The sequence below is a fragment of the Hippoglossus hippoglossus genome, chromosome 17 (assembly GCF_009819705.1).
Source record: "Hippoglossus hippoglossus isolate fHipHip1 chromosome 17, fHipHip1.pri, whole genome shotgun sequence".
NCBI classification, from domain to species: Eukaryota; Metazoa; Chordata; class Actinopteri; order Pleuronectiformes; family Pleuronectidae; genus Hippoglossus; species Hippoglossus hippoglossus.
The window spans coordinates 21,311,884-21,339,251 of NC_047167.1; the positions used below are offsets into that span (position 1 = coordinate 21,311,884).

Below are 27,368 nucleotides of genomic sequence, written 5' to 3' on the forward strand. Positions count from 1 at the left end.
CTTAGCGGCACGTGTGCATGTCAGTGACGGGAGGATATACAAAGAGATTGAGAGGAGAGCGCCGAGCGAGTGACACAGTGAAAAAAGTAATCAAAAAGAGTCAAAGAGGGAGCGCGGAGTCGGTGGAGTGCCTGAAATGTGTCTGGCATAGCAATTTCCCCCCGCTGTGCGTGAGGACAATTATCAGCCTGTCCTCCCATAAAGGTAAATGGAATCGGCCCGATGGAAGGAATAAAAAAAAAAAAAAATTACGTAATTACACAAATAAACGACAAGCCGGAAATAAAACGTATCGAGGGAGAAAAAGCCATCAGAGCCCGAGATGTTACTCTTGACTGAAAAAACCAAACAAAGTAGAACTCGGAGAGACGTGGAGCCACGCGGCCACATTTAGAACGGCTCAGTAGCTTTCCATGATGCACGACCGCCCCATATGTGCAACTGTGCAGAAGTTAGAGAAGGAAACTCCACACAGGAAGTAACAGGGTTTAGTACATGTTCATAACAATAAGTTTATCAGAGGTGATTTATTTAAAAAAAAATGAAGCACACTTACTCCTTTCCCCATGCTGGACGTCCAGACGCCGGCAGGTCGTAGAGTGAAGGACGGCGCTCAGGGGCCCCACGCCACAGCTGAGACCTAACGCCCCCCCCAGCCCCCCCCCTGTGAAAGACACTGGTGGCTTTTTTTGGGCCTGGCACCCCCCCACGCCAAACACCCCATTCCTCCTCCTTCTTGCTCCCTCCTGTCAGGGTAACCTGAGCCGTACGACACCCCCCCCCCCCACCCTGCACTCTCGTCTTCTATCCCGTGGCTTGTTTGCACCCAGGCACCACGGCTCATTCACACACACACAGGGGCTTTGTGTGTGTGTGTGTGTACCTGCACCTGCTCAATATGTCCCCCCCCCCCCTGCAGACCCCCCCCCCCCCCCCCCCCCCCCCCCCCCAACACACCACCCCTAGGAGAACAACAGCCCATCAATCACTGCCGCCAACGCAACAAATGAATCTTCTGCGCTCTACATAACATACAGTGCGGTATTTATTAATAAACGTGATAACGAGGGCCCTCCAGATTTGTAATGAAGAGGAAGCGGAGCGTCCAGCTGTTTGGGTTCTGAGTGCGATCCTCAGGTAAGTTCTGCAAATAAAATCCTGTGATAAACCGTTTTTTAATCACGTCTTGATTGATCCTCAGAGATGAACTGTTAACACGATGCTTTCCTGTTTTTTTCTCGCACTCGGATTCAGAGCAGCAATTAGTTTAAAGTCCACCGTATTTATAACATAAGGCGGGTCGTCACCGCGGCGCCCACACAGCAGATGCTGATCCTGCGTCAGAGTGACACCAAATTTCTTCTCACCAGCTTCCAGTTATTTTGTGTGCGGACTTTATGCTTTGGCTCTAATTACTTTACAATGTCTCTATGCTGTTAGACCTTTATAAGTCAATGTGTAGGTTCACGAGCCTCCTCTTCTAGATTTCATGCTACTAGATTTGTTTTAGAGTATTGTTCTCTCGGAATGATGTCACACCTAAAGAAACCCGAGTTGGTAGCGTTCCAGTTGCAGAAGAACAATGTTTACGTTAGCCATTGTTAGCAGAGTCATTTCACGCATACTAACACCATAGTAAAACGTCCACACACAGTAACTGGACAGAAGCGTATTATGTGTACGACAAATTTAATGACAGAAGAAACTACAGCTTCCACTACTGTTGACATTACAGAGCAGCCATCTTGGATTTCTAGGTCAGGGGTTGTGAGGTTCCTGCGACCTTCTGAGTCGAACTTCCGCCTTTGGGGGGGCATTCCAGCTGCAACTTCCGACTCGGGGGTTGGAAACTCGGAGCTGCGGAGTCCAGTGATGTCTGAAAGCAGCTTCACTTGAAACACTAACAAAGCAAAACACGCAAAATGACACACATGCTATTTAATATCGTTTAAAGAACGTCATACTACTTGGCATGCAACCAGTTTGCTTCAAAGAGCTGTTGATTGCAAGTTTACAAGTTTAAAATGCAAACAAATAATGTTGAATGACAGTTGTTTTCATAAGTTAAACATACGAGGGTTATTTTCAACTCGGAAAATAGTAATTACAGGAACAGCTTAGCAATAAAGTCTGAAAACGGAGGAAACAACTCCCCTCGCTCATCTGTCCAGAGTTTTTAAAATAAACACCCTCCAGCATCTCTAAAGCTCATAAATCAACACTAAGAAATGTACATGCTTACGAAGAAGTTACTGTTACCAGCTGAAGCAGCTACTTAATGCAGGATCTCACATATATAAAACCCCCACATTAGCATTTTTGTATTTCTCGTGAAGAGGGAACATTAGTGGTGTCGCCGTGAAGAGCAAGACAACAAATAACTAACTCCTACTACAACAAACTGCTTTAGAAGATGTTAGAGCACATACTATTGTAAGCTGTATAACGATAAGGACAAAAGCTTAAGTGTCTCTATCACCACCTGGTGGCTGGTTGGTTAGTTTCAATTAGTTATTTGATGCAATAAAAAGAGGGAGAAACGTAATGAGTGACTCACGATTGGTCGTACATCCCCACAGAGGCTCCATGGAGGAAGTCGTCCGTCTTTATTTCAGGTCTATGTGTAAGTAGCTAGGAGTCTACAGAGTGGCTGCGTCCTTCGGAGGATGCGATCTACCCGGACCACGAAAGGAGACGGTCTTCGCTGGAGCCTTCGTTGCTCAGGGATTGAAGGACACGTTTGAAGGAGCCTTAGAAACGTTGCACCTCTGTGACACAATGTCTTCAAATGAATCCTAAAGTTTTGTATTTGAACATTTGTTGACACTTGGGAGCATCGTGTCACACGCTGGCAGAAAGCAACGCACGGCATCGTACCCTCGGCCATTCAGGGGCTGCAGCTGAGGCTCATGGGCAACACCTTCATGACTGTGCTTGTACCTTGTGTGTGAATGTGAAGTATTACTTATAAAGGTTGCGTGTGCTCACTGAACCCCACCTACATTTATGTCAGGGGAAATTAAGCCTTTCTGAAAATTATACCTCACTCTGTCACGCGTTAAAATGTTAAAAGGTTGTAAATGGGGCCCGAGCATTATTTCCAGCTGATCATTATTAGTAGTTGAGCAGCAAAGTGCACGATGAGGTGAAGTATTATGAACCCTCGGCTGTCGTCGGGGTGCTGAACCGTTTCAAATTTAAATTTTTCAAAACTGGACACCTTTTGTGTTTGAAAGAAAAAAACACGTGGTGGTGAGCGCTCAGCGTTTTAAAGTCTCCCGATTACATCCGCTAAAGCATTCCGATTGTGTATGCAAATGTATTCCCATAATAATAAGGCGGGTGCGATTCCATAATGAGTTCCACTTTCATGCCAGCCATCAGGGTATTCAGATATTTCAAATAGTGGATATCTCATTTTACAAAAGAATTTCTCCTTCTGAAAGGCTCATGAAAGTACGTCAGATTTACACAATGGTCGGGACTTGGAACAGAAAGAAATGAGGCTGCAGACATTTTTCAGCTGGGTTTTTATTTTGTCTCCTGTTGATAACAGCCGCGCTCGGGGCTTTAATTTTTTATTTACGTTCTCTTTACAACATATTATACACAGTCATCAAGTGTTGTTAGTGCTCTGGAATTACCACAAGCATTAAAATAAATGTAAAAAAAAAAATACTAAATAAAAAAAAAAAGGTAAGAAGCGCCACCATTTTTTTAAATAAAGGAATGTTACTGTGCGACTGTGACTATACAAACAAAACATTTTAAAAAGGCAGTTTAACGCCGTCTTATGTCAGGTGTCTGTGTGGCTTTCGCTGCAAAAAGAAGAAAACATTCAAACTAATCCATTTGACTGGAGAGTTAAACAGCGACTAGTGAAAACAGATCTCCAGTTATAAAGATGTGGGTTTTAGCACCTCCATTCCTGCTATGAATCTTAAAGAAACATTCAAGTCTTACACTATCCACCCTGCATATCAAGCACGCAGATCGCAATCCATCTTTGGCTGAGGAGAAGGAGCACCTCTAAAAGAAAGCTCTGGGGGGGGAAGAGCAGACTCTATCTGTAGTGATACATATGGATTTTTGGCTTGGCTTAACACACCAGATAAGTCTCTTCCTCCACAGCTCTCTCAAGCATCGTCCCCCCCCCTCTCCTTTCCCCTCCCCAGCCACGTTGCACTGAATCTGAGGCCAACCGAAGGATTTCAATTCCCCCCCGGAATGAACCGTGCACCAAAGACACAGCCACACAGCACCGTCCATAACACACAAGGTCAGAAACGTAATTGCACATTCCGTCGAAAACACAATTACATTTCTTCCCTCCCTTGATTAAGATGTTCTCCATGTGCTTTCTTGCACACATGTAAAAAAAAACAAAAAGTCTCAGAAAACACGACTTTGCTTTACTTAGGGTGACATACTGTTGTCTTTTTTTTTGCTTTATATCAAATCTCTTTTTAACACGCTTTAAATAAACACACATATACATAGAACACACGTCGTATTTTGCGACCGGAGAAGAGCTAGCTAGATTATAAGTTTCTGCCTTCAGTGAGGAACTAAAGGTGGATTTCTGCCCGAGTGTTTCCTTCCTCTGCCAGTTGGCGGCAGAGGAGAGCGTTTTGGCGTTCGAACCAGCAGAAATAAGACAGTAAAGGGTCAGTGGAGGGAGGGCTGGCAGGGGGCATGCCTTTGGGGGAGGGGGGCGTTTTGAAGGGCGAGCCAAAGGGCGTTCGTCGATCAACCGTCAAGACGGAGAGGGGCGACAGATGTTCATCACCGAGTTTGAAAGAGGGAAGAAGAGGGGGGCGTGAGGAAGGACAGAAGAGAGGAGCATTGAGCTGTAGGCCTGCAAGTCAGATAAGAAGAGACTTAAAAGAGTGGAGTGGATTTTGAATAGGCCTCTTTTCTGTTGGGGGAATAATGCAGTGCGGAGTCACTAGACGAGAGGAAGAGGAGGAGATAACAGATGCCGAAAGACGCGAGGACAGACGAGAACGAAACACGGGTTTCGGTGGGAGGAGATGAATCCCAAGATGGGGGCCCGAGATGAAGAGTGAATAACAGAGGAGCGGAGGCAGGAGGAGGAGGAGGAGGAGGAGGCAGGGAGCGAGATGGTGGGGAGAGATATCTGGTTACCAGCACGCGCAAAAATAATTAGCTCTGGGCTGGCGAGGAGAAACGTGTGAGCGGATTAACTGGACCTTAAAATAACTGAGGGAGCACAGAAGCTGCACCTCTTCCTGGTAAGCCCCTCGGTCAGACGCCTGAGAGCATCCGCCCGCCCTCGGGGGCCGTGACGTCATTTCAGGTTGTCAGTCGCCGGCAGTCGAGTCAACCGCAGACAGCCTCATGCACTAGGGCATACACAGCACAGCAGGTACCCCGCCCCCCCCCCCCTACAAACACCGCCTGCCCACCTCGCCTCGTTCTCTTCCCGCCCCGCCTCCCCTGTCTGCTGAAAAATGTGCAGCTGTTACAGTAAGCTTGTACTCTCTCATAGGGCCAGAAATAGCCGCCTTTAGCCGGGGCAGGGACACGGCGACAACCTCCATTAGCTCAAATGTGAGAGGATTGAATCACCCCGAGCTCGAGGGCCTGAACCTCTATCTACGCCGGCTGAGAGCAGGAATCATATTTCTCCCCTCGCTATCACTCTCCTCTGCCTCTCTGTTTTTCTCCATCTGAAGTCCGGAGTGCACTCACGGCTCCGCTCAGGAGTGTGTGACGGAGTCGTAAACACGAAGGGGGGAAGATTCAGGGGACTCTAAACACAGAGGCATGTCTTTCGGGTTCCTCTTAAGAAAGTTATGTGCATAGTTAGGCCTTAAAAAGTTTTACAATTTGCCCAATGAGCGCGTACGGGGGTCTCTGATGAGGCGTTGTAAAAATTATTTGACATCGTTGCCACTGATATAGAAGGACCGCTCTCACAGCCAGCGCTGTGTTGAAAGAGAAGAGATAATGGGAAATAATGGGGGCTGCGTCGGGCTGGGCAGAAAAGGAGGGAGCAGACTAGAGGAGCGGAGGCAGTCATGGAGAAGTCAGACCTTTATCTATAGGAGAGAGAAAAGGAGGGAGAAGAGGGAAAGGGAAGTGAGAGGAGAAGAGAAACAGGATAGAGCAGTTAGCATATAAATCACCTCTGTAATTTAAATGAACAAGAAAGTCAGGAAATTCACAGTGGAAGAGGGGGAAAGAGAAATAAGACCGAGGAGAGGAAAGAGGAAGGAGATCAGTGGAAGGGGAGTTTGACATGTCACGTCGAAAGAAAAAAGGCAAATTGGCTTGTCCCCGCAGCTGGGGGCCCGCGATGCGTATCGGACGCACTTGGAGAAAGCTTGTTTTGGCGGATAGGATCACAATGAAAGGAACCAGAAAGGCAAAACCCGGCGAGAAGCTTTTTTTTTAGGTTTTGTTATCAAACCCAGCCATCTTAAGGTCTCGCCCCAAACGGCATATCTCACGACCTGACAAAAGCACTTGTGGTGACGGCCGGTGTCAGAGATTATCACCACATCGTAGATCCTGGCCCGTGTAGCGGCCTGTGACAGGAGCAGATATGATTTGACTCATTTATTCGGGGACTCAGGTTGGCATTGTGGTGGGCGTAAAGTAGGTTTGTGGTTTGACTCTCTCCTGCCGTCTCCTCAGTAGACTTCCCACTCTCCTAACCCCGAGAGCTTCCTCCCCCCTCGGCCTCCCCTGCCTCCCTTTTGGTGTATTATTTGAAGGTGAGCTGGTTGGCGAGGCGGGATAGAAAGCCGGGACTTTTGGACCTCCCCTTCCCTCCCTCGCCGCTGGGCCCCTCTTCCCCGTTTTTGCGGGTCAGTTCCAGCTCGATGGTCATCAGGACCCGGCCCGGGCCCTCCTCCCCCCCTCCCACGACCCTCTCTGTCTTTCTGGCTATGGTTCGCTGCTGCTGATTGGGCCGGGCCTTCGCCACCGCCTGGCGCACGGGCTGGAGTAGCCGGCTGACGAGGCCGCCCCAGCCCCTCCCCGTATCCTATTTCTTATCCTTGCGCGACTCCTGCTTCTTCTTTTCCGAGGCAGCCGCCTTCACCTTGGAGGGGTCAGCGGGAGGCGCAGGGCCCTGTGGGGGAGGAGGGAGAGGGGGTCGGGTGGAGAACAGGGGAGGAGAGTCACTTCAGGAGGAAAGGAGCGCGAGGGAGACAGAAAGAGAGGTGTAGGGATGGAGGGGTGAGATGGGAGGCGTTACAGGTGAGAGGATGAGAGATGGGCTTATAGCAGGATGGGCGGAGCTGTGTGAAGAGGAGAGAAGAAACACATTTAGGAGGAGGAGAAGAGAGACGTACGAAGAGACAGAGACGGGTGAGGAGGTAGAGAGACAGTCCTTTTAGGGGAGGGGGTAGCAAGTGAGAGGGGGCGGTGTCCAGAGCTGTAAGGGGGGGACAAAACAGGTAACCATGCGTTAGGATGGGACACAGTGGCAGGCAGGCTGCACCTGTGACAACTGAGAGACAATAATCAATAACACACACACACACACACACACACACACACACACACACACACACACACACACACACACACACACACACACACACACACACACAACTCAGTTTTAAATGTGAATTGATAAATTCTGGTTTCACTGATATTTTGAGATAAAATCCAAAATCTTTAATTTTTACTTTAATTTTGACTCCTGTTTTGTTGTCTTCTATTTTATTCTATTTCTATTCTTTTCTTTTTATTTACCTGTATTTATTCCGTAACTGGGCTGCTGTCATATCGTTATTTCCACGAGTATCTATAATTCCACAAAGACTATCGGCTTAATCAATAATTTAAATACTGGTGAAACACTGACCAGTGTGATGCAACACCACAAATTAAATCCATAACCTAATTCAAATAGTATAAATCTATATTTCTTTTCATTTTCAATCGTGCAGGAGGATAACTGATTTGCTGTAGACCTTCGTTGTCGCTGTGGTCAGGACACAGACTTAAAAAAAAGACCTACAGCACCTGCAAACATTCATCCTCACACCAACACTGGCACTTACATAATTCACCCATTCACTCCCACTCATTCTGAATATTGTCTGTGCAAAGTCTAAAAACATCTTGAAGAAGAAATCTATAAAAAGGAAGAGGAGGAAGAGGAGGAGGAGGAGGAGAGGAGGAGGAGGAAGTGAAGTGAGGCTTCAGTTGAGCACAGCGAATCCATCAGGAGGGACCGGACACAGAGGAGATCAGGTCAAGGCAACAACAACCTTCACTTTACAGCAGCTCCAGTGCATTAAGCTGTGAGTTAACCTATTGAAGTACACAAGTGTAGGATGCTGCTCTGATGAAGCTTAATGACACCTCACTCAACCTGTGTATTTGTAAATACACAGGTTGAAGTACAGGTCTGTGCACTGTAGTAAAATGTAATAAAAACACGTGGGAGCTGAGACACTAGACTGAATTTAAAGATAGACGACATGACGGCTGCACACAAAAGTGAAGCCAAACAACTCCATCACCCCCTGGTGGCTGGCTGCGGTAGAGGTCATAAACCCTGCTTCCTCTAATTAATGGGACATGGGTCAAACTAAAAAGTCAAAGCACACGTTAAATACAATTTTCTCAAAGATGATTTCATGTCATCTTTCATGCGTTGCTTGGTCACGCCGCTGCCTCCGTCTCTGGCCTGCTTCCTCCGCACAGCCCTGTCACTTAGGCCCAGGGTTCGATGGGCCCGGTTAAAAACTCAGGGTGATCGTGCTCTCCAAGTTTAAAGTAAACTTTCCCTACAGATTCATGGTCAGCGGTATCTACTGAAGCTTACTGATTAAAACTGATTTATTCACTCTGGCTTTTATCTCACACTGTGCATTAAAATGTCTGACTCACGATTGGTCGATGCCGCGGCCCTACGCTCCCTGTTGGCAGCATCCAGAACATTCTGGCTTCGTTTCTGGATAGCAAGCACATGTCGTCCATCTTTACCCACAGTCTGCGGCTGAAGCCCACTTGAGGCTTCCTGCTGAAGCTGCGGCTAATAATACCCCACTGATTGCATTAGAAAACGCATCATCTTTAATGATGCTCTGTGCGAGAGCAGCGCAGGCTCCGATCAGACAGCGATGGAGGCAGATGTTACAGCCACCATCCGGCTCCGCAGCGCTGCCGCCGCACAGCCCATCCTAGGTCATTACCTTCCATCACACTTACATACGGTCTCTGTCGTATATCATTGCATTGTTTACCATTACGCATCCCACGGCAGGGCTCAGTTTGCACTGCGGTGTATTGCAGAGCTCCCACGCTAACGAAGGGAAAGCCTCGTAAACACACTCCAGCCCCGCTTAGGCAGCATGCAGAACCACCCTCGTTACAGGAGCTGCATCCACTTCAAAGGGAATGTGGGTACAGTGGCAGAACAGGAGGGACCGGCGGGGAGGTAGATAGGCTGGTAAGTGGCCGGGTCCCCTGCTGCATACTAAAACTGAGACGCTGACAGGACGAGGAGGGAGATTGAGAAGCAGATGAAGAGTGAGAGGAAGCGATTTTCTGTCTGGAACCAAAGCTGATCAGAACCCAGAAGATGCGAGGAGGGAGAGATAGAGTTTGGGGGTGGGGGGGGGGAAGGGAGTGAGGAAATGTTGTGGTGGTGGTGGTGGTAATTGGGAGGAGGAGGAGGGTGAGGGATGATAACCAGAGCGAGAGGGAGAGTGAGACAGGAAGAGGGGAGAGAGAGGGAGGAATTACAGATAGATAGATAGATGCTTCGTGGTCAGCGAGGAAGTCAAAGGCATGAAGAGGCGAGAGGTGGTGGAGGAGGAGGAGGAGGAGGAGGAGGAGGAGGAGGAGGAGGAGGAGGAGGAGGAGAAGGAGGAGGAGGAAGATGCGACTGACGGGAGGGAGACAGGGGACCGGATAAAAAGAATGTGAATGAGAGAGTGAGGGAGGTGAAGGGGGATGGAAAGAAGAACGCCTGGATTGTGTGTGTGTGTGTGTGTGTTGGAGCTCAGATCGATACCGAGTGCACTCAATTATCATTCCAGTCCAGAGTGTGTGTGTGTGTGTGTGTGTGTGTGTGTGTGTGTGTGTGTGTGTGTGTGTGTGTGAGAGCTTCCTTATGCGTGTGGCTGTCGGGTAAACTCCTCTCTCCCACAACTCCACTTAATGGGGAGTAGCACACACCACGGGGTTCCTTTGTCTCTGTGTCTCTGTGTCTCACCCACTCACTCCCTCACTCCCTCACCCGCAGCCTGGCGGAGATTTGTAGTGCAAGCCAAGCGAACAGGGAGTAACGAAGATGGTGAGGCTGATACAAAATTGCGTCGTGTCAGCAGAGCCTCCTAATAAGGGCTATTTGATCAAACAACCACTTATGAGCGCGCTCTAAAATCCCGTGGGTGCTGTGTGTGTGGCGCAGCTACAAGAGAGGAATCTGCTCTGAGGAAAAATACAAAAAAATGAAGTAAAAAGGCAAGTGTGCTGGAGCTCGGGAGGAATCGCTGTGTGTTTTTCCTTTCCGAGCTGCATGAGACTGTGCAGGAGAGTAACTGTAAATGACAATGTTGTCAAATATCTCAGTGTCCTTTTTGGCGGCGAAGTTATTTATTCATATATGCACTGTCACCCACCGCAGGCACTTGAGAGCAACTGACTGCAACTCAAGAGTAACCTGACAATCAAATGACAGCGGAGAGGCAAGAAGAAGACAGGGGGAGGAAGTGAGGCTCCGGGGAAATGAGAGGGAGTGCACTTGTCTGAGGTGAGAGGAAAGGTCGCCCCCTAGGTTCAGGGCACCGGGGGGGGGGGGGGGCACAAGCTCACTGCTGCTGCTGCTGCTGCTGCTGCTGCTGCTTCGTCTTTTACGTTCACCTGCGGCTAAATGACTCACTGTCTCAGTAACACCTTTTATTTCCAACCCCTTGATATTTTTGGGCGCTTCTCGCTGGTTTTTTGATCCAGGAAAAAAAACGCCCTGAACTGGAATCCCTTGATCCCCCCCCCCCCCCCCATCCCTTTTTCTATTTGTTATCAGCATGCAAGGCGTACAGTGGATTACAATACAACCCTGCAACCATCCACCCCCCCACATCACAACAGAGTAATCAAACACTACTTGCCCTGGTGCCTTGTATTCACAAAAGAATACAAGCCACCAAAATGTCTGATTAATCCACCACTTGAGGCTATCACGCTCCCACGAGGACTGGAAGCAGAAAGAAACCCTCGGCGTGCAGCAGCGTAAAACCACTGATAACAGCCCAGACCATAATAGGCCCAGTGATTTTCATTTGACTCCCAGTGAGCGAAATCAGCAGCTTCCATCCATTTTCCCTCTGCGAGCAAAACACAGCCCCATTCAATACTGAAATAGCATTAGCGCTGTGACCCGGCCGCGGCCATTTCACAGTCACTGGTTTGATTTTTGCCCCCTGGCTGTTTACCAGTGCTGTGCTGCTCAGCCCCCCCGAGGTGGCTGAAGGAGGGGAGAGGGCCACACGAGAGAGAACAGCCTTTAAAGCACCTCCAACGCTGAGACAACGCTGGAATTCTAACAGCCTCAACGCCGTTATTAGCGTGCGCTGGGCAGAGTGTGAATGACATGTTTTATTGTTGTTGATACGTTGCCGCGAGGAGGAGACGGCGGACATATTGGAGCCGCTTGGAATGGCATTGGGGGGGGGGAATGCGATTATGAAACTGTGCCGTTATGCACTGTCATATTGGATGTGTGCTATTGTGCGGCGCCGCTGCAACAGAATGGATGAAAATTCCTTCTGACACCACGTTTCCTGTGCCGAACAAATATTCAAACACTGAATGCCACTGTAATCTCTCGTCATTTTTCCGCGCGGCACCTAAATGTGACAGCAAACAAAGCTGTTGCATTGGGTGTTTTCAAGCGGATGTGAACATGTCATGGCGTGTGTGAGGAAAAGGAAGTAGCAGGAGGGAGGAAGAGGAGGAGGAAGGAGGAGGAGGAAGAGGGGACATGGAGGAAGGAGTGGAGGGAACTTGCCTGTCTCTGCTGTGATCCCTCCTTCTTTTTCTTGCCATGTTTGCTGAAGGAGACAAAAGAAAGACAATGTCAGAATGTCGAATCCATCTCTCCCTCCAGTGGTCATAGGGCAGCACTGCCTGGCAGCCATCATAAAGAGAAGGTAATCTACTGGTCCGGCTGCCTCAAACACAGCCCCCCAGTTACCATCTTCTACCAGTGGCTGGGAATAAGCAAGGCGATGGGTCCATCATCTTCCTGATGGAGTGGATTATCCACTCAGACACCTTTGCTCCATCACTTTGAATCATCTTGCTTTGGACCCACGCAGAAAGGTTTTTTAGATTAAAGCGAGATTAAATCTAAATGAGAGATCATTATCCGTCTCTTTCCAGCTGACCAATTCCAAATCTAAGCCCAAATCAAAAAACCGTGGCACTGCAGCTATGTCTTCTTGGCCACGCAGGTGTCGGTGCCAGGGATGGGCTCCGGCCTCAGCTCCAGTCCCTGGCACAGACCGGACTGGCAGAGCAGCGCTGGCCACAGGCCGGGCACTGACCTGACGCTGAGGCTGAAGACACGGCGTGCCACCAGGAACCTCATCAGGTAGTAGATGACCACGATGAGCACCAGCAGGCCCAGCACCGACCCGATGATCGCCCCTGTGATCACGCCAGCCTGGATGGGCACTGTGGAGGAGCAGAGGAGGAGGAGGAGGAGAGGAGGAGGAGGAGAGGAGGAGGAGAAGAGGAGGAGTGTTAGAAGGTGGAGCAGAGAACAATGGAGACACTGTGAGGATAACGAGGAGGAAGAGGTGGAGAACAGGGAATCTGTGTAACACAAATGTTGTGCAATTTATGTCAGAATTTCTACTATAAATTTTTTAAATAAAGTTTGGCTCAGGTTTTAATGACCATTTTGAAAACTCTTCCTTGAATGCAAGAATGGTGCAAACAAGATGAATCCACAGTCTGGTTTCGAGTCTGGATATCTTTGTAATTACTTTTTAATTTATAGTTATAGTTATAGTATTAAGCCTCAATTACACTTCTTTGCCATAAGGGTTTGATATCAACATCTTAGGAATCATTGCCAATTTGATAAAGTGGAGTTAAGGTGAGAGTGGGGACAGTGTAATGATGAGAGAGGGTGGGGGATGGGATGAGCTGGAAGACGATGAGGGAGGAAGAGGAAGAGGAAGAGGAGAGGAATGGGAGGTGAAGGGGGAGAAAAGAAGTGAGGCAACGATAGCGATCTCAAATGGGAGAAAGAGATAAGATTGTAATTGATTTAATTTCCATTCAACGGGGGAAATGGGAGGAATTCTGAACGCAGCCGTGCAGCGACTGGCCTGAGCACAGAACTCGCTGGAGTCAGATGCTCGGTGCAAATTGAGATTTGTTTAAGAGTTTGGAAATGATTGTTTCTGCAATTGAGAACAGTTGGCTCCCGACAAAAAAACAAAAACATTCACCACAACGCGCCATATGGGCTCAGTGGAAAGCGAATGAGCAGACACAGATGTAAATTAATTCAGACATCACAGTTACTGAGGAGCCTCCCACCCACAGGACTCTCACTCCCCTCCCCCCCACCCCACCGGGCACGTCACCTTTCTCAAAGACCAGCAGGCGGACGTTGGAGGGCCGGCCCACTATGTCAGGGGGGTTCTTGGCGTCGCAGGTGAAGGTGCCGTTGTCGCTGTAATCCAGGTTCTTGAGCAGGATGGAGCCGTCGCGGCGCCCGGGGTTCCCCACGAACTCCAGCCGGTCCCTGAACGGGCCCTTGTTGTCCACATAGGCGGCACCACCAGTGTAGTGGAAGATCTTTGAGAGACAGAGCGGACGTGTTACTGTAGATTACAACTTCCTGTGGCAGCTCATATTTAATACATATCTTATAATATGGTATAATAAGAATAAACTTTATTCATATGGCACTTTTCTTACAAAAGTGCTTTAAAGGACGTAATACAACAATTGAACATGAGCAGAGAAAATGTATATCATAGATAGAATTGTGTGTCTAGATAAATAAGATTAGTTTTGATATCATATTGAAACCCAGGTATTCTACGCACAGTAAAAATGTTTTTAAAATGGGAAAACATCACAGATTGAATCCAGAGTTCGAAGAATCGATTGTTTTAATAAGTGAAGTGTAAATGGGCCGAGGGGTTCAACTGGGATAAGAGCGGCTTCAGACCTCCACAAGGTCAAGGTCAAATTAGGTTGAAACCTTTGCTTGTGAAACTCGTGAGCAGGTTTCATGAATTAAACAAAAAACCTTTGATATGATACGAACATATCAGGAATAAAATGTGAAATCTAAAAAGACAAATACACCATGAAAACAGAAACAACCTCGTGAGACTGTATCCGCCCGGGCGGTCGAAGGAATGAGTGACAGAAGATTTAAAAAACATTAAAGAGGAGTGAAATCTAGTTTCAGAGTGAGGCCACTGCGGGAGATGGATGAAGGCAGAGGAGGTGAGGGGAGGAGATAATGAGAGAGGAGGGGAGGGACAAAGAAGGAAGGGACGGGGAGGAGGAGATGAAGGGAGGTGGACAGAGGGAGGCGCAGTCAGGACGGGGAGATATGGAGAGATTAGAGAGATGGAAGAACGATAAGGGCAGGAGGAGTGAAATTAAAGAGCAGGAGGTGGGCGAGGCGGCGAGAGGAGGGAGAAGACGAGCAGAGAAAGTTTGTTGTTTCTGAACATGCAAACTTTTACAATAAATTCAGTGCGGTTACAGAGGTGGTGTCATTTTCGATGAGACGCCGTCGTATGCAAATCATTTCTGTTTTGTAAGATTGCGTTTTTTGGCGAATCTGTGAATTATCGTCTCATATTCCTGATATTAAAGCTGCAGGAACCAAATCAGCAAGCAATCAGCACGCCATGTGACATCATTAGGCCACTCCCCCTTTTCTGACTGAATGCTTTCTGGTCTGCGTGCCCGGCGGAGGGGGAGATCTCCAAAACAAAAAAAGGCCTTTGCTAAGAAACAAAGCCGTTGTTGTTGCCAGGCCAACAATCCTGTTCTGTTTTTTTGCTTTTCGCCTTCTCAAATATTTATTTTGCGACTTCTTGAAAGTGGGAATGAAAAAAGATTAACTTGGAGTCGGAGTGCATGTTAGGATTTCATCTGAGGAGGAGAGGGACCGAGGATGCTCCTGATGCATCTGCACTTAATGACTGAGGCTAAATATCTCACTCATCAGCTGCTGAACGCTTCAGCGCCTTCACCAGCGAGTCGTTAACCGTGTGTGTGCCGAGCGTGGGGGTCGACCACAGCCTCTTCAGCTGCCTGATGAGAACCAGGCTGATGAGGCTGATGAGGCTGATGAGGCTGATGCGAGTGAGAAGTGGTGGATTTATTAATCAAAACAAAGTGCTGACGTCAAGTTTGTTCCACGACGATTTCATTAAGCGCAAATTTACCTTTATTCTTTTATAGGTTGCTTCATTATGACACCAAATATGAGGACGTTTAACACTTGTTAGTGTACCAGTTATAATATGATAATGTGTGTGTGTGTGTATATTACAGAAATGCTGTCCCGGGAGCCATCGGGCCTGTACGTCCAGGAGAAGGTGACGTCGTCGGAGGTCCAGCGCCAGGAGAAGAAGGAACACGACAGCCGGATGTCTGAGCCCAACAGGGCGTGGCGCTCCCAGCCCGTGTAAATCACTATGGCCTCGGACTGCTCGGGAACTGGGAGACACAAATCAGGTGGAAGTTAATTCACAGTTCCCAACAAACCATTCCCAGGTGAGAGAGGAGGAAAAAATACACAAAGTACCCAAAGAAAATCTCCTTTTTCCGGTTTCTACCGTAAACAAATTGCAGAAAGTTTTCCTACAATCCTGAATAATGAATTTTTCATTCCCTACTGTGATCACAAGACCTTTTCATTAGTTTTCACCTTGATCTATAAGATTAATCACAAACACTCAGCTGTGCACTTGACTATGTCAGAGCCGACATCCACTCAGACGTGCACTCTGTAAATATTTACATTATTACTGGAATATCGGTGATAGTCTCTAAAAGCCAGAGGGGAACTTCGTTTTCTCCATTAATATGGATTACGTTGGCTTAATGTGCACCGCTTATGCTTAAATAATATTTAATGATTGATGTTAATTTGGTTTTAGCTGCAAAATCAATATTTTACTTCCCTGGAAAAATTGCAGTCGGCATCTCAGGCAACCCACCAAGGCCCCCGGGAGCCGTGCACACACCTGCCACTCTGACGCCAGCAACAACATCCCGTCTGTGGCCCAGCGTCACTTGAAGCCCGTGAATGGGTCACAGTGTTCCGAGCTACATTGAAATTAATGCCCCGTGTGTTCTTGAGTTTCTTTTAACACCCAGTTTCAGAGCTTTCACTGTAACCGTCCTTGAGCAGTTCGGCGTTAGTGCAGCCAGCCCCTGCAGAACCTGTCAATGGAATCATGCTCGACATTTTTAATTAAAATCCTGAGAAAAAAACCCGCAAATATCTGACAGAAGGGGAAATGGAAAAACACGACCGCATCTGTCTGAGAGCAGAAACTCAGCCAACCCTCGGTTTAGAAGTCATAACATTAGTGCTTTTCAACTTTGCAAGCTCGGAGTCACCTGCTTTACAAAAACAGTGCAGGGCCACGGATAATACACCTGGAAAGAAAGTGTATTCTCTGCCGGTGCCCTATCGGCCTTTTGGAACTAATGAATAGAGCAAATACCAAGATATTCATTTAAATGCTTCAGTGTGATATTAATTCAGCGTGGAGGAATGTCACACTTCAGCTAAAGATCACTTAATTCACTGCTGACCCTTTTTTTTTATCATCGTCAACTCCATTAATCTGCAGCAAAACAGGAAAAACCCTCTTCGTCACATTCTAATTTAACCTTTAACCTCACGTCAGTGCAAAGAAAATTTCCGACTTTCAACGGATGAAACTCAGAGTCGGCTTCTTTACGACAGCGTTGAAATATAATGACATTTTAGAATTTAGAACTTTTTTTTTACCTATTCCCAGGAGGACGACCGACGCCAGCGCCAAAAACGTCAGCATGGTTTCAGGCGTCCACGGAGCTCCAGGAGAGACTGGTGCCGATGCAGATGTGACAGGAGCCCGTCAAGGAAGAGTCCCAGATGTGGAGGGAGAGAGAGGAGCTGAGCGAGGATCCCAGGACAGACGGCTTCGAAACAGGACAACAACAGAAAACCCACTGTCCCCTGGTTTATACCCAACCACACCCCTCGCCCAGGACCGGGCCCGGCCCATTCCTCCTCTCCACCCCTCCGCCCCTACCCTCCCCATCACCCCCCCCCCCCCATCCACCACCACCTCCTCCACCCGTCTTCTCTCCATTTCAACCCTCATTGAAACAAATTGCACACATTATCGTTTGGAGTGGAGTAAAATATGCTGGCGAGAGGCACCTGCTTTGTACAGTAGCCACTGAATTAATTGGGTAAACAATAGGCAACTTGGGGGGAATTTGCAAACTCGGCAGCATCACGCCACGGTGGATGTAATGTGTTCCATTACACCCTCAGCCGTGGTGTGATGGAGCTGAGGGGGGAGCGCTAATCAGCATGTGCATGTGAGACAGGGAATCATGACCATCTGCAGTCACTCTGCATGTGATCACTGCTCCATGTGTGAGGATTACATGGGGAGCGGTGGGAAGCTGTTTGGGTCTGTTTACAGGGAGGAAGGGGGATCCTGCAGTGAGGTCAGCCCAGTGCGCTCTCCTCCATCCCCATCACTCACTCTCCCTGCACTTTCACCGGGGTCTCAGGCCAGCGGCCCAAACAAAGCCCCGACTCTTCAGGCTCGCTCTCTTTCTGTCCTCCCTCTCTCCAGATTCCTGTCATTTGCTGATGTCTAGCACTTGGAGACAATGGGGAGAGAGGGGGACAGGGGCCGACTGGTGTTTGCCCGCCTGTCAATGGCGCTTTCTTCCTCTGCGGCCTCTCCCTCTTCGCCTCGTTTTCTCCTCCGGGCCCAGACAAAGCTGCGTATTGAAAGTGAAGCGCCCACTCCTCTCTTTTTCCAGTAGCACAGACAGCGAGAGTGTAGGGGGAGACCTGCTATATATAGATGGGTTGATATCAGGACAGGACAAGTCGCGCCGACTGAGAGCGAGGCAGCAGCAGATACCGACGCAGGGCGAGAGAGCGAGGTGCACAAGGAGGCAGCGTGTGCACGAGCCGACACGCAGGAGTGGAATTTCGGCAAAAGCCTCATTTCTGGAGGCCTCATTCCATCATTTTGTCACTAGTCATAAATATGCATTCATTTGGCCACTGGCACAGTAAAAGTGAATACATGCACAAATTAATGGTGTGCGGTGCTCCTCCAGCTTCAGCCAGTACACAGGCTGGATTCACTTACACTCAACATGAAGTGTAAACCATATCAATCATAATTTGACTCCTCCTACCCCCTCAGGAGCGTGTATTTGATGAGTGAGAAGAGGAGGAGGTACTCGACGAGGAGGCCCACTCCATCCACTTCACTCTGTGGTTTTATTGAGCAATCCTTATCCAGGTTTTTCCGGTGCTAGAAATAAAAGCATCTCCTGTGCGATGGAGCTCTGGGCCAAGACAGCGGCAGAACATTTAGCTGCTGATCAACTTTTGCTTACATTCGAGACCAGGACATAAATTCCCGGCACTTATGACGGATTGCAACCGCTCATTCGTCTTAACACCGCACTGATGGATCAGCTGAACAAAATGGACCATCTGCCAACTTGTTGGCGCCATCAACTGTCTAAGCTTTGGCTTGAAGGTCTAAATTGCGACATCCTTAACAATTATGGCAGATCCTGCCTTCGGGCTCCAGAGAGACAGGGGGATTCTTTATGAGCCTGGCAGGTGCAGAATGTGGCAAGCGACCAAACTCGTCAGCGGCGTGTGATGGTGGCAGCAGCAGTGGCTGAGCTTGGCAGCAAGAAACTGTATCACATATAGAGCGAGGGCCCCCGTTCCTTGGGCTGGCAGTGATATTGCACACTAATGTAGGAGAGGAAGAGTTTATCTGCTGCTAAATTATACAGAGAGGAGGAGGAGAGGGGAACAGACAGAGCAAACGGGATCTGTAGAGCCATTTAGAGATTTTTGTTAAGTTATACATGAGCCTGCAGCCGCAGTTTAGTGTTATTCAGGTGGACAGGGCTTCATCAGTCGGTGTTATTAGAGATGACTGAATACACAAAGCACCTCAGGCTTCACCCACTGTGTGAATGTCTGCCTGTGTAACTCATCAAGCTCGTTTCCAGGGGCTGAGACAGTGGCCCTCCGCTGCATACGGCGAGGGCACGTCGTTAGACACCCGTGGAAATTTACAGAGCATATTTTCTTGTGATATTGTAATTTCCTTTGACGCAGAATAATTTCCAATGGGGATGAAAAAAAAAAAAGGAAAAGAGCCAGGCACACAGTCGAGAGACCGTGGGATAATCACAGACTGGGAAAGCGTCCCGACTTGTAGATGTTAGGGGCTCTTGTCAACTCTATCCATGTCTAATTTTTCTGCTATGTTGAGTGTGTTTGTCACAGTCGAGTGCAGCCGTGATCACAAGGCAGGCTGGCAGATGTGCAGGGGGGGGGAATGTCTTCTTCCAAATGTTGACGGCTTCTGTGAATGGAGAGCGCCTCTCAGACGGGACTGCTGGAGGGTTCCTCGGCGGTCAAGAGGGGACAAAGAGATGCACGCCACAGAGGGCTGGTTCACGCAAAGGTCATAAGACTAATGACCGTCGACGATGATCCAGTGGAGTGCACGGCAATCATACCCCCTTCAGCACCAGCCTCCCGTTGTGGGCCACAGTGAAGCGCCGACAAGTGGGTAACAAACAACCGCCGCCATCATAAACCAATCATAAAGTGGTCTCGTAAATGACTGGATGGGCTCGCAGTTTGGCTGCAGGGGCTGGATAATCAAGCGAAACATATCCACGACCAAATGCAGCAAATGAGCCGTGGCGAGCAATTGGCCAGAAAACTATCAGAAGTTAAACGCTGGAGTGCAGAATTAAATATAAATACAGCAGTGTTTTTTTGCCATCTAGGTTCCTAATAGGACACAGGTCAGCAACCTGCCGCCAAGAGAAGCTCAGTCGGAGCCACTCAACAGCATCTGAATACAGTTATTAGCATCTAGAGCAATGATTCCCAACGAGGGGTCACTGGTCATTTAGTCATTTCCATCCATCCGTCATATATATAATGCGTTTCCTTTGAGGGGGGGGACTGGTGCCAATACACCCTGGACAGGTCGCCAACGTATCGCAGGGCGAACACGTGAACTAAGTTAGATGTTTGAGCAGAGAAGTTGAAAGCACGGACCTTTTCCACTGGTCAAAAACACTACTCACATCGGGCCCTTGTCTGCGATGGGATGGATACAATCAACATTCACTTCCTGGTCAAATGACTCTGAAGTAAAGACGGGTTTTTATTGGCTCTGATCCGCTAATTTGGCAAGATGAGGTGAGAGAGCACCCAGTTTTTCCTTTCATGATGCCGAACATGACGTGACACGAATTCTTTTACTGGCAACGGGCTCGAAGTCCATTGACTTTTATTCCCCACATCTATAAAACCCACATATACTCGTTTGGTGTAAAACAAGTATTGGTTTTGGCATCTACGTATAAACAACAGGTCTCTAGGCAAACGCTTGAAAATTCCACCTTTAACTTCTAGTGACAAAGACCACGGGCAGCAAATGAAATCACGACTCTCGTGTTGAGGAAGCAAAGGACAAAGGTTGATGACGTGGTTATAGAGCCAGTCCCCAGAAGAAAGAGGGGTCAGGAAAACAAAGTATTTTCTTGTGTAATCAGGAGGATTCGTTGGCACGGTCACATAAACTGGTTTAACTGAGCTGATGAAGTTCTCTGATGAGTCACACAGCACATCCAGTTCTGACCCTCGTGTTGAGGACCTGAGTGGAGACCGGGGGACGAGGGAAATCATATAAAAAAAGGGCCAAAAAAACAGGGGGCCTGACATCATCAAATCCGAAAGGTTACTGGCCAACGCTCGGCGCTCCTGCTCAAGAAAAACATTATTGATATTCCGTGGGCTGGGCCGGGCACAATGGCCGGGCCTGTCCCTCCCTCTCTCCCTCATGGCCTGGCATGGCCGAGATGTCACAGAGAGCACCAAACAAATGGATGGAGGGATAGAAAAGGATGGAGGGATGGGGAGGAGGCGGAGGAGAACAAACGCATTGTTCTCCGGGTGGAGAAAGGGGTATTGTGAACAAGACAGATAGCTCATGTGGGAGAAAGGGGTGGGGGGCTGGGGGGGGGGGCAACAAAGGACAGAGAAAGGTGAAACCTGGCAGTTTTTTATAGATGCCCCTTCTTCTTCACGAGCGTCAGAGGTAATCCATAACCCTGCTTTAGGGGAGTCTTCCTAAAACTTTAAAGAGAAACACAGCGGGGACGAGTCTTCAGCTCAGAGAAGACGTCCTCAGCTTCCCTCTCATCTGTCGTAACATCAGCTCGGGGGGGTTTTGTAGAAAACCTTTCCCAACACGACCCTTAATCACATTTTCACATGTAGCGGAGCACGTTTCGACGGAGCCGACGAGCAGGTAGCTGCAGCCTCCTCCTCCCGGCGGGACCTGGTCTGAACGGGTGACTTGATGTGAACTAACAGCCCAGCTGTTCGAACACAGGCTGGGACCTCGAGGGGCGATGGAGGGCTGCTGTGCTGCAATGCCCTGCAGGCGCGTGATGTGCGCCAGCTGCCCCCCTCAGTAAACATCAATGACACACACACACAGACACACACACATATATATATATATATACACACACACACACACAACCACGGGCCGTTAACCAGGCTCCCACACTGAGATGATAAAAAAAAGAACCCCATTCATACATGTACAAAAGGAAACAAATAAAAAACGTCTCAGCGTGCTGGGACTTGAACCAAACACAAAAGATACACAAAGATTCAAAGACCTTCACACTTCCCTTCACTTACACAATCCAACGTACACAAATTAGGCAAAGAGGTTTGCCGCATTCAACCCTCAGAGTAAATCAAAGCCCGGATCATACAACGCACACAATATGGAACCGAATTCATTACATATTTGCATTTTCAATATTTCATGCTCTGGTGCCTGTTTGATTTCCATTAGGGCCTTTTCCCATCCCTCACACTGGCTGTTTCAAGACAACTTCTAAGGCAACAGCTGACAAGTGATATTAGAAATTCAGATTCAGTAACATCAGCAAGTCCCTTGTTTGTGTTAATGATGACCAAGATGAGAGTGAGATGTAGAGGAGGTAAGATGCACATGTAAAGAACAGAGGCCGACTGATTTTTTTATACATACATACATATATACATAAATATACATATAACACATACATATATACTGTATATTGAAAAGGAGAAATGACAAAGATTTGTGTCTTTCTTAATCCCTTATGACAAAGAAATGTGATTGTAAACAGGGATAACAATATGTCTGAAGGTTCATATCCCCGATGAGACCAGAGACCATGTTGTCATGGGATCACACCTTTGAATTACCCATGAGCACTTGGGGCTGTTGGATCTCGCCCACGTTAGAGTCTTAAACTTCCTTTTAACTTCACCTTCGCAAAGTTTCCTGATTGTATCTTGAGCAGTTGTGCGGCTTTTATGTCGATAGAAGCTTTTCCAGAGACACACACACACACACACCTGCCAACGTCTTCAAACCCGCCTCAGTGGCTCCAGCTGCAGTCGGTGTCTCCTGCAGCACGTTTATCCACAACACACACACACACACACACACACACACACAGGGTAAACAACACCAGCCTTGCTGTGGCAGCCAGTAAGAAAATAAGAGTACATGAAAAACAGCAGCAGATGAAAAGGGCAGGCGAAGCTGGATTCTGAATTTCCATGATTATTCCACCACAATGGTATCCTTCTCCAACTCCCCTTCAGCAGACACAGGACACAGCCCACACACACAAATAATAGGCAAGCCACCAACTGTGCAGTATGCATACTTGCATACAGAGATGGCATAACAAGCAGCGGTCTCGCAGCCTCCCGAGTATCGGAAACACAAACCACTCTGAATGTGAAAACAGTGACAACGCGGTGCCACACGCTGCGTGAGTCACCGCAGAAGTGGGAACATTTTACATGCAAATATCCTGCAGACGTTTCCAAGCGCTTGATGTCTGGCTCCTTGCAACCGCACAACTGCCAGCGCCCTGCGATTTACTTCCTGCGCCGCGTCGTGTTAGGTACAACTTCCCCGCTGCGGCTCGGGAGCAAGGCATTAACTGATCACCTGGTAAACACCCCCCTCCCAGGATTAGAGCGAGATTAGGGGTTCACAGCCACGGCTAAGAGCTGTGAGGCTAAATCCTAATGGCAGCTCGCACAATCACAACCCACTGATGTCGTCCTGCCGGTGTGTTTACCATGAGTTTATTGCAGCATGGACGCAACCGTTTGTTAATTAGCTTCTACACAAAGTACAGATGAGGCTGATGGGAAACGTCATTAGCGCTGCAGGTATATCTGATCGTGAACTTTACGAGAGGAATTAACATATCGACTCCTCCGTGGTCCTGCAGGAGAAAGTCGGGGGATCAGCACAACGATAACATTCATCCTGAGGGGGGCATGAATGTGAGAGTGCCCGATATCAAAGTGATGAGTGCAGCGGCTGCCGAGAGATTCCATGTGCGAGCCTCACGGTGGCATTAGAGGAAAGGTCAGGAAATCACCTAAGCCTATGGTGGCTCACCCTCTTGGGACCATGAATCCCCTACTAAATGTCAAGGTAGTGCAATTAACCGAAATACTGGAGAGTGAGAGATAGAGAGAAGGTCCCAAAAAAGTGAAGCCAAAGAGTCTGTATTGCCCCCTGGTGGCTGGTTGCGGTGTGGATCATGAACCCTGCGTCCTCCATGTTAGTGGATGGGCCGAAATAAAAAGTTAATTTTCTCAGATGGTTTACGGGAGCTCTTGTCACAGCGATTTATTTCTATGCGTTTGTTTTTCAATGAGTTATTCTTTGCTATAAAATCAGACGCAGACTCTGGCTCCAAATGACGTCTTCGGCCCAAGATCGCTTTGTTTTTCTCCTGGATATTTGACTTGTATTTCTGGGCGGTGGGAGGAAGTGGAGATGTGTCGTCCACCGGTATATTCAGTCCCTGTGGAATAAGCAAACAGCTCCACTTTAATGCTGAGAGTTAGTTTCTCTGCAGCGTAATAAAAAACAGTTCTTTGGGTCTCTCGTGCAGATCTGTCGCCCTCGTATGATTTGTACCTGCGCGCCGAGCACAACTCAATCATTCAGCGTGTGTCAACAAAAGGAATTCACAGATACTCGGTTGTTGTTCGTGCACTTAACGAGTTTCTTCAAGCTCAGAGAGAGAGACAGAAGCACAGACACTGGTTAAATCTCGACTCAGCGAACACTCGCGTCCTCTCGCTCGGCATCACAGGAGCAGAGGAAACGCACAATCCTCCTCGCTCCTCCATTAATAACCGTCCGTCCTTGGCTCTCAAACTGACCCCCCCTCCCCTCCCCTCGCTCCCTCTCGCCTGCCTCCACACACACCCAGCAGCCTCTGATTGATTCAGGCTGGACAGTTAGTGGATTTCCATCATCTAATGCAAGCTGTGAGTGCTTCTCTTTTGTCCTGCTGTTTGAGCAACTGTCAGCTCCGGCGTCTTTTTCTGCTCCTAATAACGTTTCTGGCAGCCGGCAATCTCCTTGGCTTGTCCTCTTATTGAGCCCCACGCGCCTAATGCACTTTTGCCGCCACCTTTTGAGTTCTTCAGCAGAAACCTGGCCAGGTGAAGGGATTGGTATGCGTTCCATACATTTCATGTTTTGCCGGGCGGTTCTGCACAGTGAATTTTTGATAGAGATCTATTACGGGGGGGAGATGTGAGTTCAAAAATTGATGTGCTCCATATGCAGCAAGATATTTACACAACTTTGGCTCGGAAAGGAAAAATCATAGCCGGTAAAGGAGCAGCTTCGATTCATCAATAACACAAACAGCCGGGAGCTTAAAACTGGAAGGAGCCTTTATTTTCATTTCATTACAACAAGAAAGAAGATATTTACAATTACAATGAGATTTGCCAATATTTATCTATTTTCTCCGGCTGATGACTGCAGATGATCAGTAGTAGTCCTCTGGGTCGGCTTTGTCCCCCTGATTCTGAATCTGCTGCTGCTTCTTGTACAAATCAGCGATCTGCAGCACATGAGATGGACAGAGATCGAGCAGAGGGGGGGGGCAGGATGGACGGAGGGAGGGAAGAGAGGGGAGGAGAGAAGAAGATCATGAAGTAAGGTCAGTAACATGAAGAGGAAAAGCTAAAAATAACAGTTTGATTATTCATATCCTGGGCTTTGAAGTCAGTGACTCCCAGCTGCCGACTGGGAGACGGAGGTTGCGATCACTGGAGCTCACCGGGGTTCGGTGGAGGGTGGTGGGGGGGTGAGGAGGGGTGAGGAGGGGTGAGGAGGCCCGACAATGAATAATGTGTGAGCAGCGAGTCCAACCACTCTCCTCAGCACCAGCACCAGTACAGCGGGGCGGCAGCACAATGAAACATCCCATTGTTTCTCCTGCACAGGATCAAGGCGACGCTCTGATCCTCAGCTGACTGAGCCCAAGACGCTCTCACAGTTTTCCTTAATTGAAACTTGTGTTGTTCTGACCAGAGTGTGTCGGTGCATCGAACACCTGAGAGAAAGTGTAACTCAATGCAGTCGATATTACGGCTTCGGCTCTAACAAGCACAAGCCAAGAGTCTTCCGGCAGCAGATGGCTGCTCAAGTCGGTGAAAACTCACATTATGCTCCAGCTCACATCTAATGAAGGCGGGAAATAAAGTTTGGGCTCAGGTAGAAAAAGAGAAAATCCAGACATGAGCTGAATTCTTTCAGTCTCATTAAAACTCAGAGTTTCCTGTTTGCTGTTAAACAACAACAACGCGCTCGTCTGATATCGGGCTTCCATTTTTAAACAGGAAGGTGTTTGTGTGTCGATCGCAGTTTGTTCAACCAGGCTCGAGGTTTGATGCTGGCGAGTGAGACTTAAAATTTTTAGTGGCGCCTGGAGACGGTTCCTCTAACAAAGTGGTGGAAGGTGAAACAAACCAGAGAGGAACATGTTGTTTGTCTGGCTGGAGGCGGGCGGCTCGCTGGTAGATTGATTTTTATGTACGATTGATAAAAGCATCCTCCGATGTTTTAGTGCGTCTCGAAGAAAGCGTGATGTAATACAAACTGCCACTTACAGACTGAAAACGGAAGAATTATCTCTCGGTATTGATGACGGAGGTTTGTCAGATTTGAGCCCAAACAATTTGATGATTTATTTCTTGTTGTTTATCAAACAAAAATGCAGAACATTCGCTTTTTACGGCTTCAGAGTTGGAAGGATTTACTGCAGTGACATGTTCGGGGGGGCTTATTGTGATCAGCTTTTCTTTTACATCTATTTCTCTGATCTATAACAAACCAGACAATTAATCCATTAGCAGAGAAGATGATTGTCAGATTGATTTTATATCATATCTTATATCATATTGGACACTTCAGTTGGAAGGATTTACTGCGGTGACATGTTCGGATTGATCAGTTCTGAGAATAATCCTCCACATCAGATAAATATTAGGCCACAATCACACACCGTTTATTCCTATAAATCAAAACCTCAACAGAGAAAGTTTGACTTCATTTAATATGTTAAAAATAACAGCAAGTTTTAATTACCCACTAGCAAGAAGATTAACGTGTAATAAATTTGGCTGCAGTTAATGACTTTGATCTTGATTAATCATCACTAACTGTAAAATATCAGGACAAATTCAAAAAGAAAAATCTAAAAACTAAATTATTTGACTTTATTCTTAATAAAAGAGCTGGAACCAGATTTTTTTCTTTCAATTTGAGTTATTTTTCATTCGATAAAATCACTTTTAGAGACGATTGTGAGAATGTTGATTAATTCACCGACAGAAAAAAAATTCTATCATTTATCAAGTAAAATTTCCAAAATACTTCTGGTTCCGACTAAATAAATTAGGACAGAGAAGCTGAGAGTAAAGAGATAAATACTTAATTTATCTTTAAGGAATCGATTCTTTTCTTCTATTTTAAGTGAACGTGAATCAGCCTCTGCAGAAGCAGTTGAACAGGTAGTTCTTTATCTTCAGTGTGATTTGTGCACTGACTGGTGATTCAGTTCAGTTCGGTTGAGTTATGATAAAATGATGATGAGCTGCTGGGGCCACAGGCAGGTCAGCGACAAGCGAGGAAACATTTAGAATAAATAACATCTGAACAAAGGGGTGATATTTA

General features: G+C 47.7%; 3 protein-coding genes across 7 annotated transcripts in view; all 3 read right to left on the reverse strand.

Moving 5' to 3' along the window:
• Positions 1–643, reverse strand: part of atp1a2a (ATPase Na+/K+ transporting subunit alpha 2a) — a 32,373-nt gene extending 31,730 nt beyond the window's left edge. Inside the window, exon 1 of the mRNA XM_034612958.1 lies at positions 557–643. Coding sequence (XP_034468849.1) covers positions 557–568 — 12 coding nt within the window. The 5' untranslated portion in view covers positions 569–643. The remainder of the gene's footprint in view (positions 1–556) is intronic.
• Positions 644–3,511: 2,868 nt separating this feature from the next.
• On the reverse strand, positions 3,512–27,110 carry mpz (myelin protein zero). 5 transcript variants are annotated; one of them, XM_034612993.1, is made up of 8 exons: positions 27,099–27,110; positions 23,841–23,862; positions 17,009–17,151; positions 15,536–15,702; positions 13,596–13,809; positions 12,543–12,672; positions 12,005–12,047; positions 3,512–7,102 (listed from the first exon to the last, which is right to left on the reverse strand). In XM_034612993.1, exons 3-8 carry the CDS (start codon positions 17,052–17,054, stop codon positions 7,016–7,018), a joined length of 687 nt encoding a protein of 228 aa, XP_034468884.1. In that variant the 5' UTR covers positions 17,055–17,151; positions 23,841–23,862; positions 27,099–27,110; the 3' UTR covers positions 3,512–7,015. The 5 variants fall into 5 exon arrangements, with proteins under 5 accessions (XP_034468884.1, XP_034468882.1, XP_034468886.1 ...); XM_034612991.1 differs by lacking the exon at positions 27,099–27,110 and having other exon boundaries at positions 17,009–17,153; positions 23,841–23,868; XM_034612995.1 differs by lacking the exons at positions 23,841–23,862; positions 27,099–27,110 and having other exon boundaries at positions 3,512–6,065; positions 17,009–17,197.
• The window catches only part of lig1 (ligase I, DNA, ATP-dependent), a 44,710-nt gene continuing 42,496 nt past the window's right edge, over positions 25,155–27,368 (reverse strand). Inside the window, exon 27 of the mRNA XM_034612957.1 lies at positions 25,155–25,251. Coding sequence (XP_034468848.1) covers positions 25,177–25,251 — 75 coding nt within the window. The 3' untranslated portion in view covers positions 25,155–25,176. The remainder of the gene's footprint in view (positions 25,252–27,368) is intronic.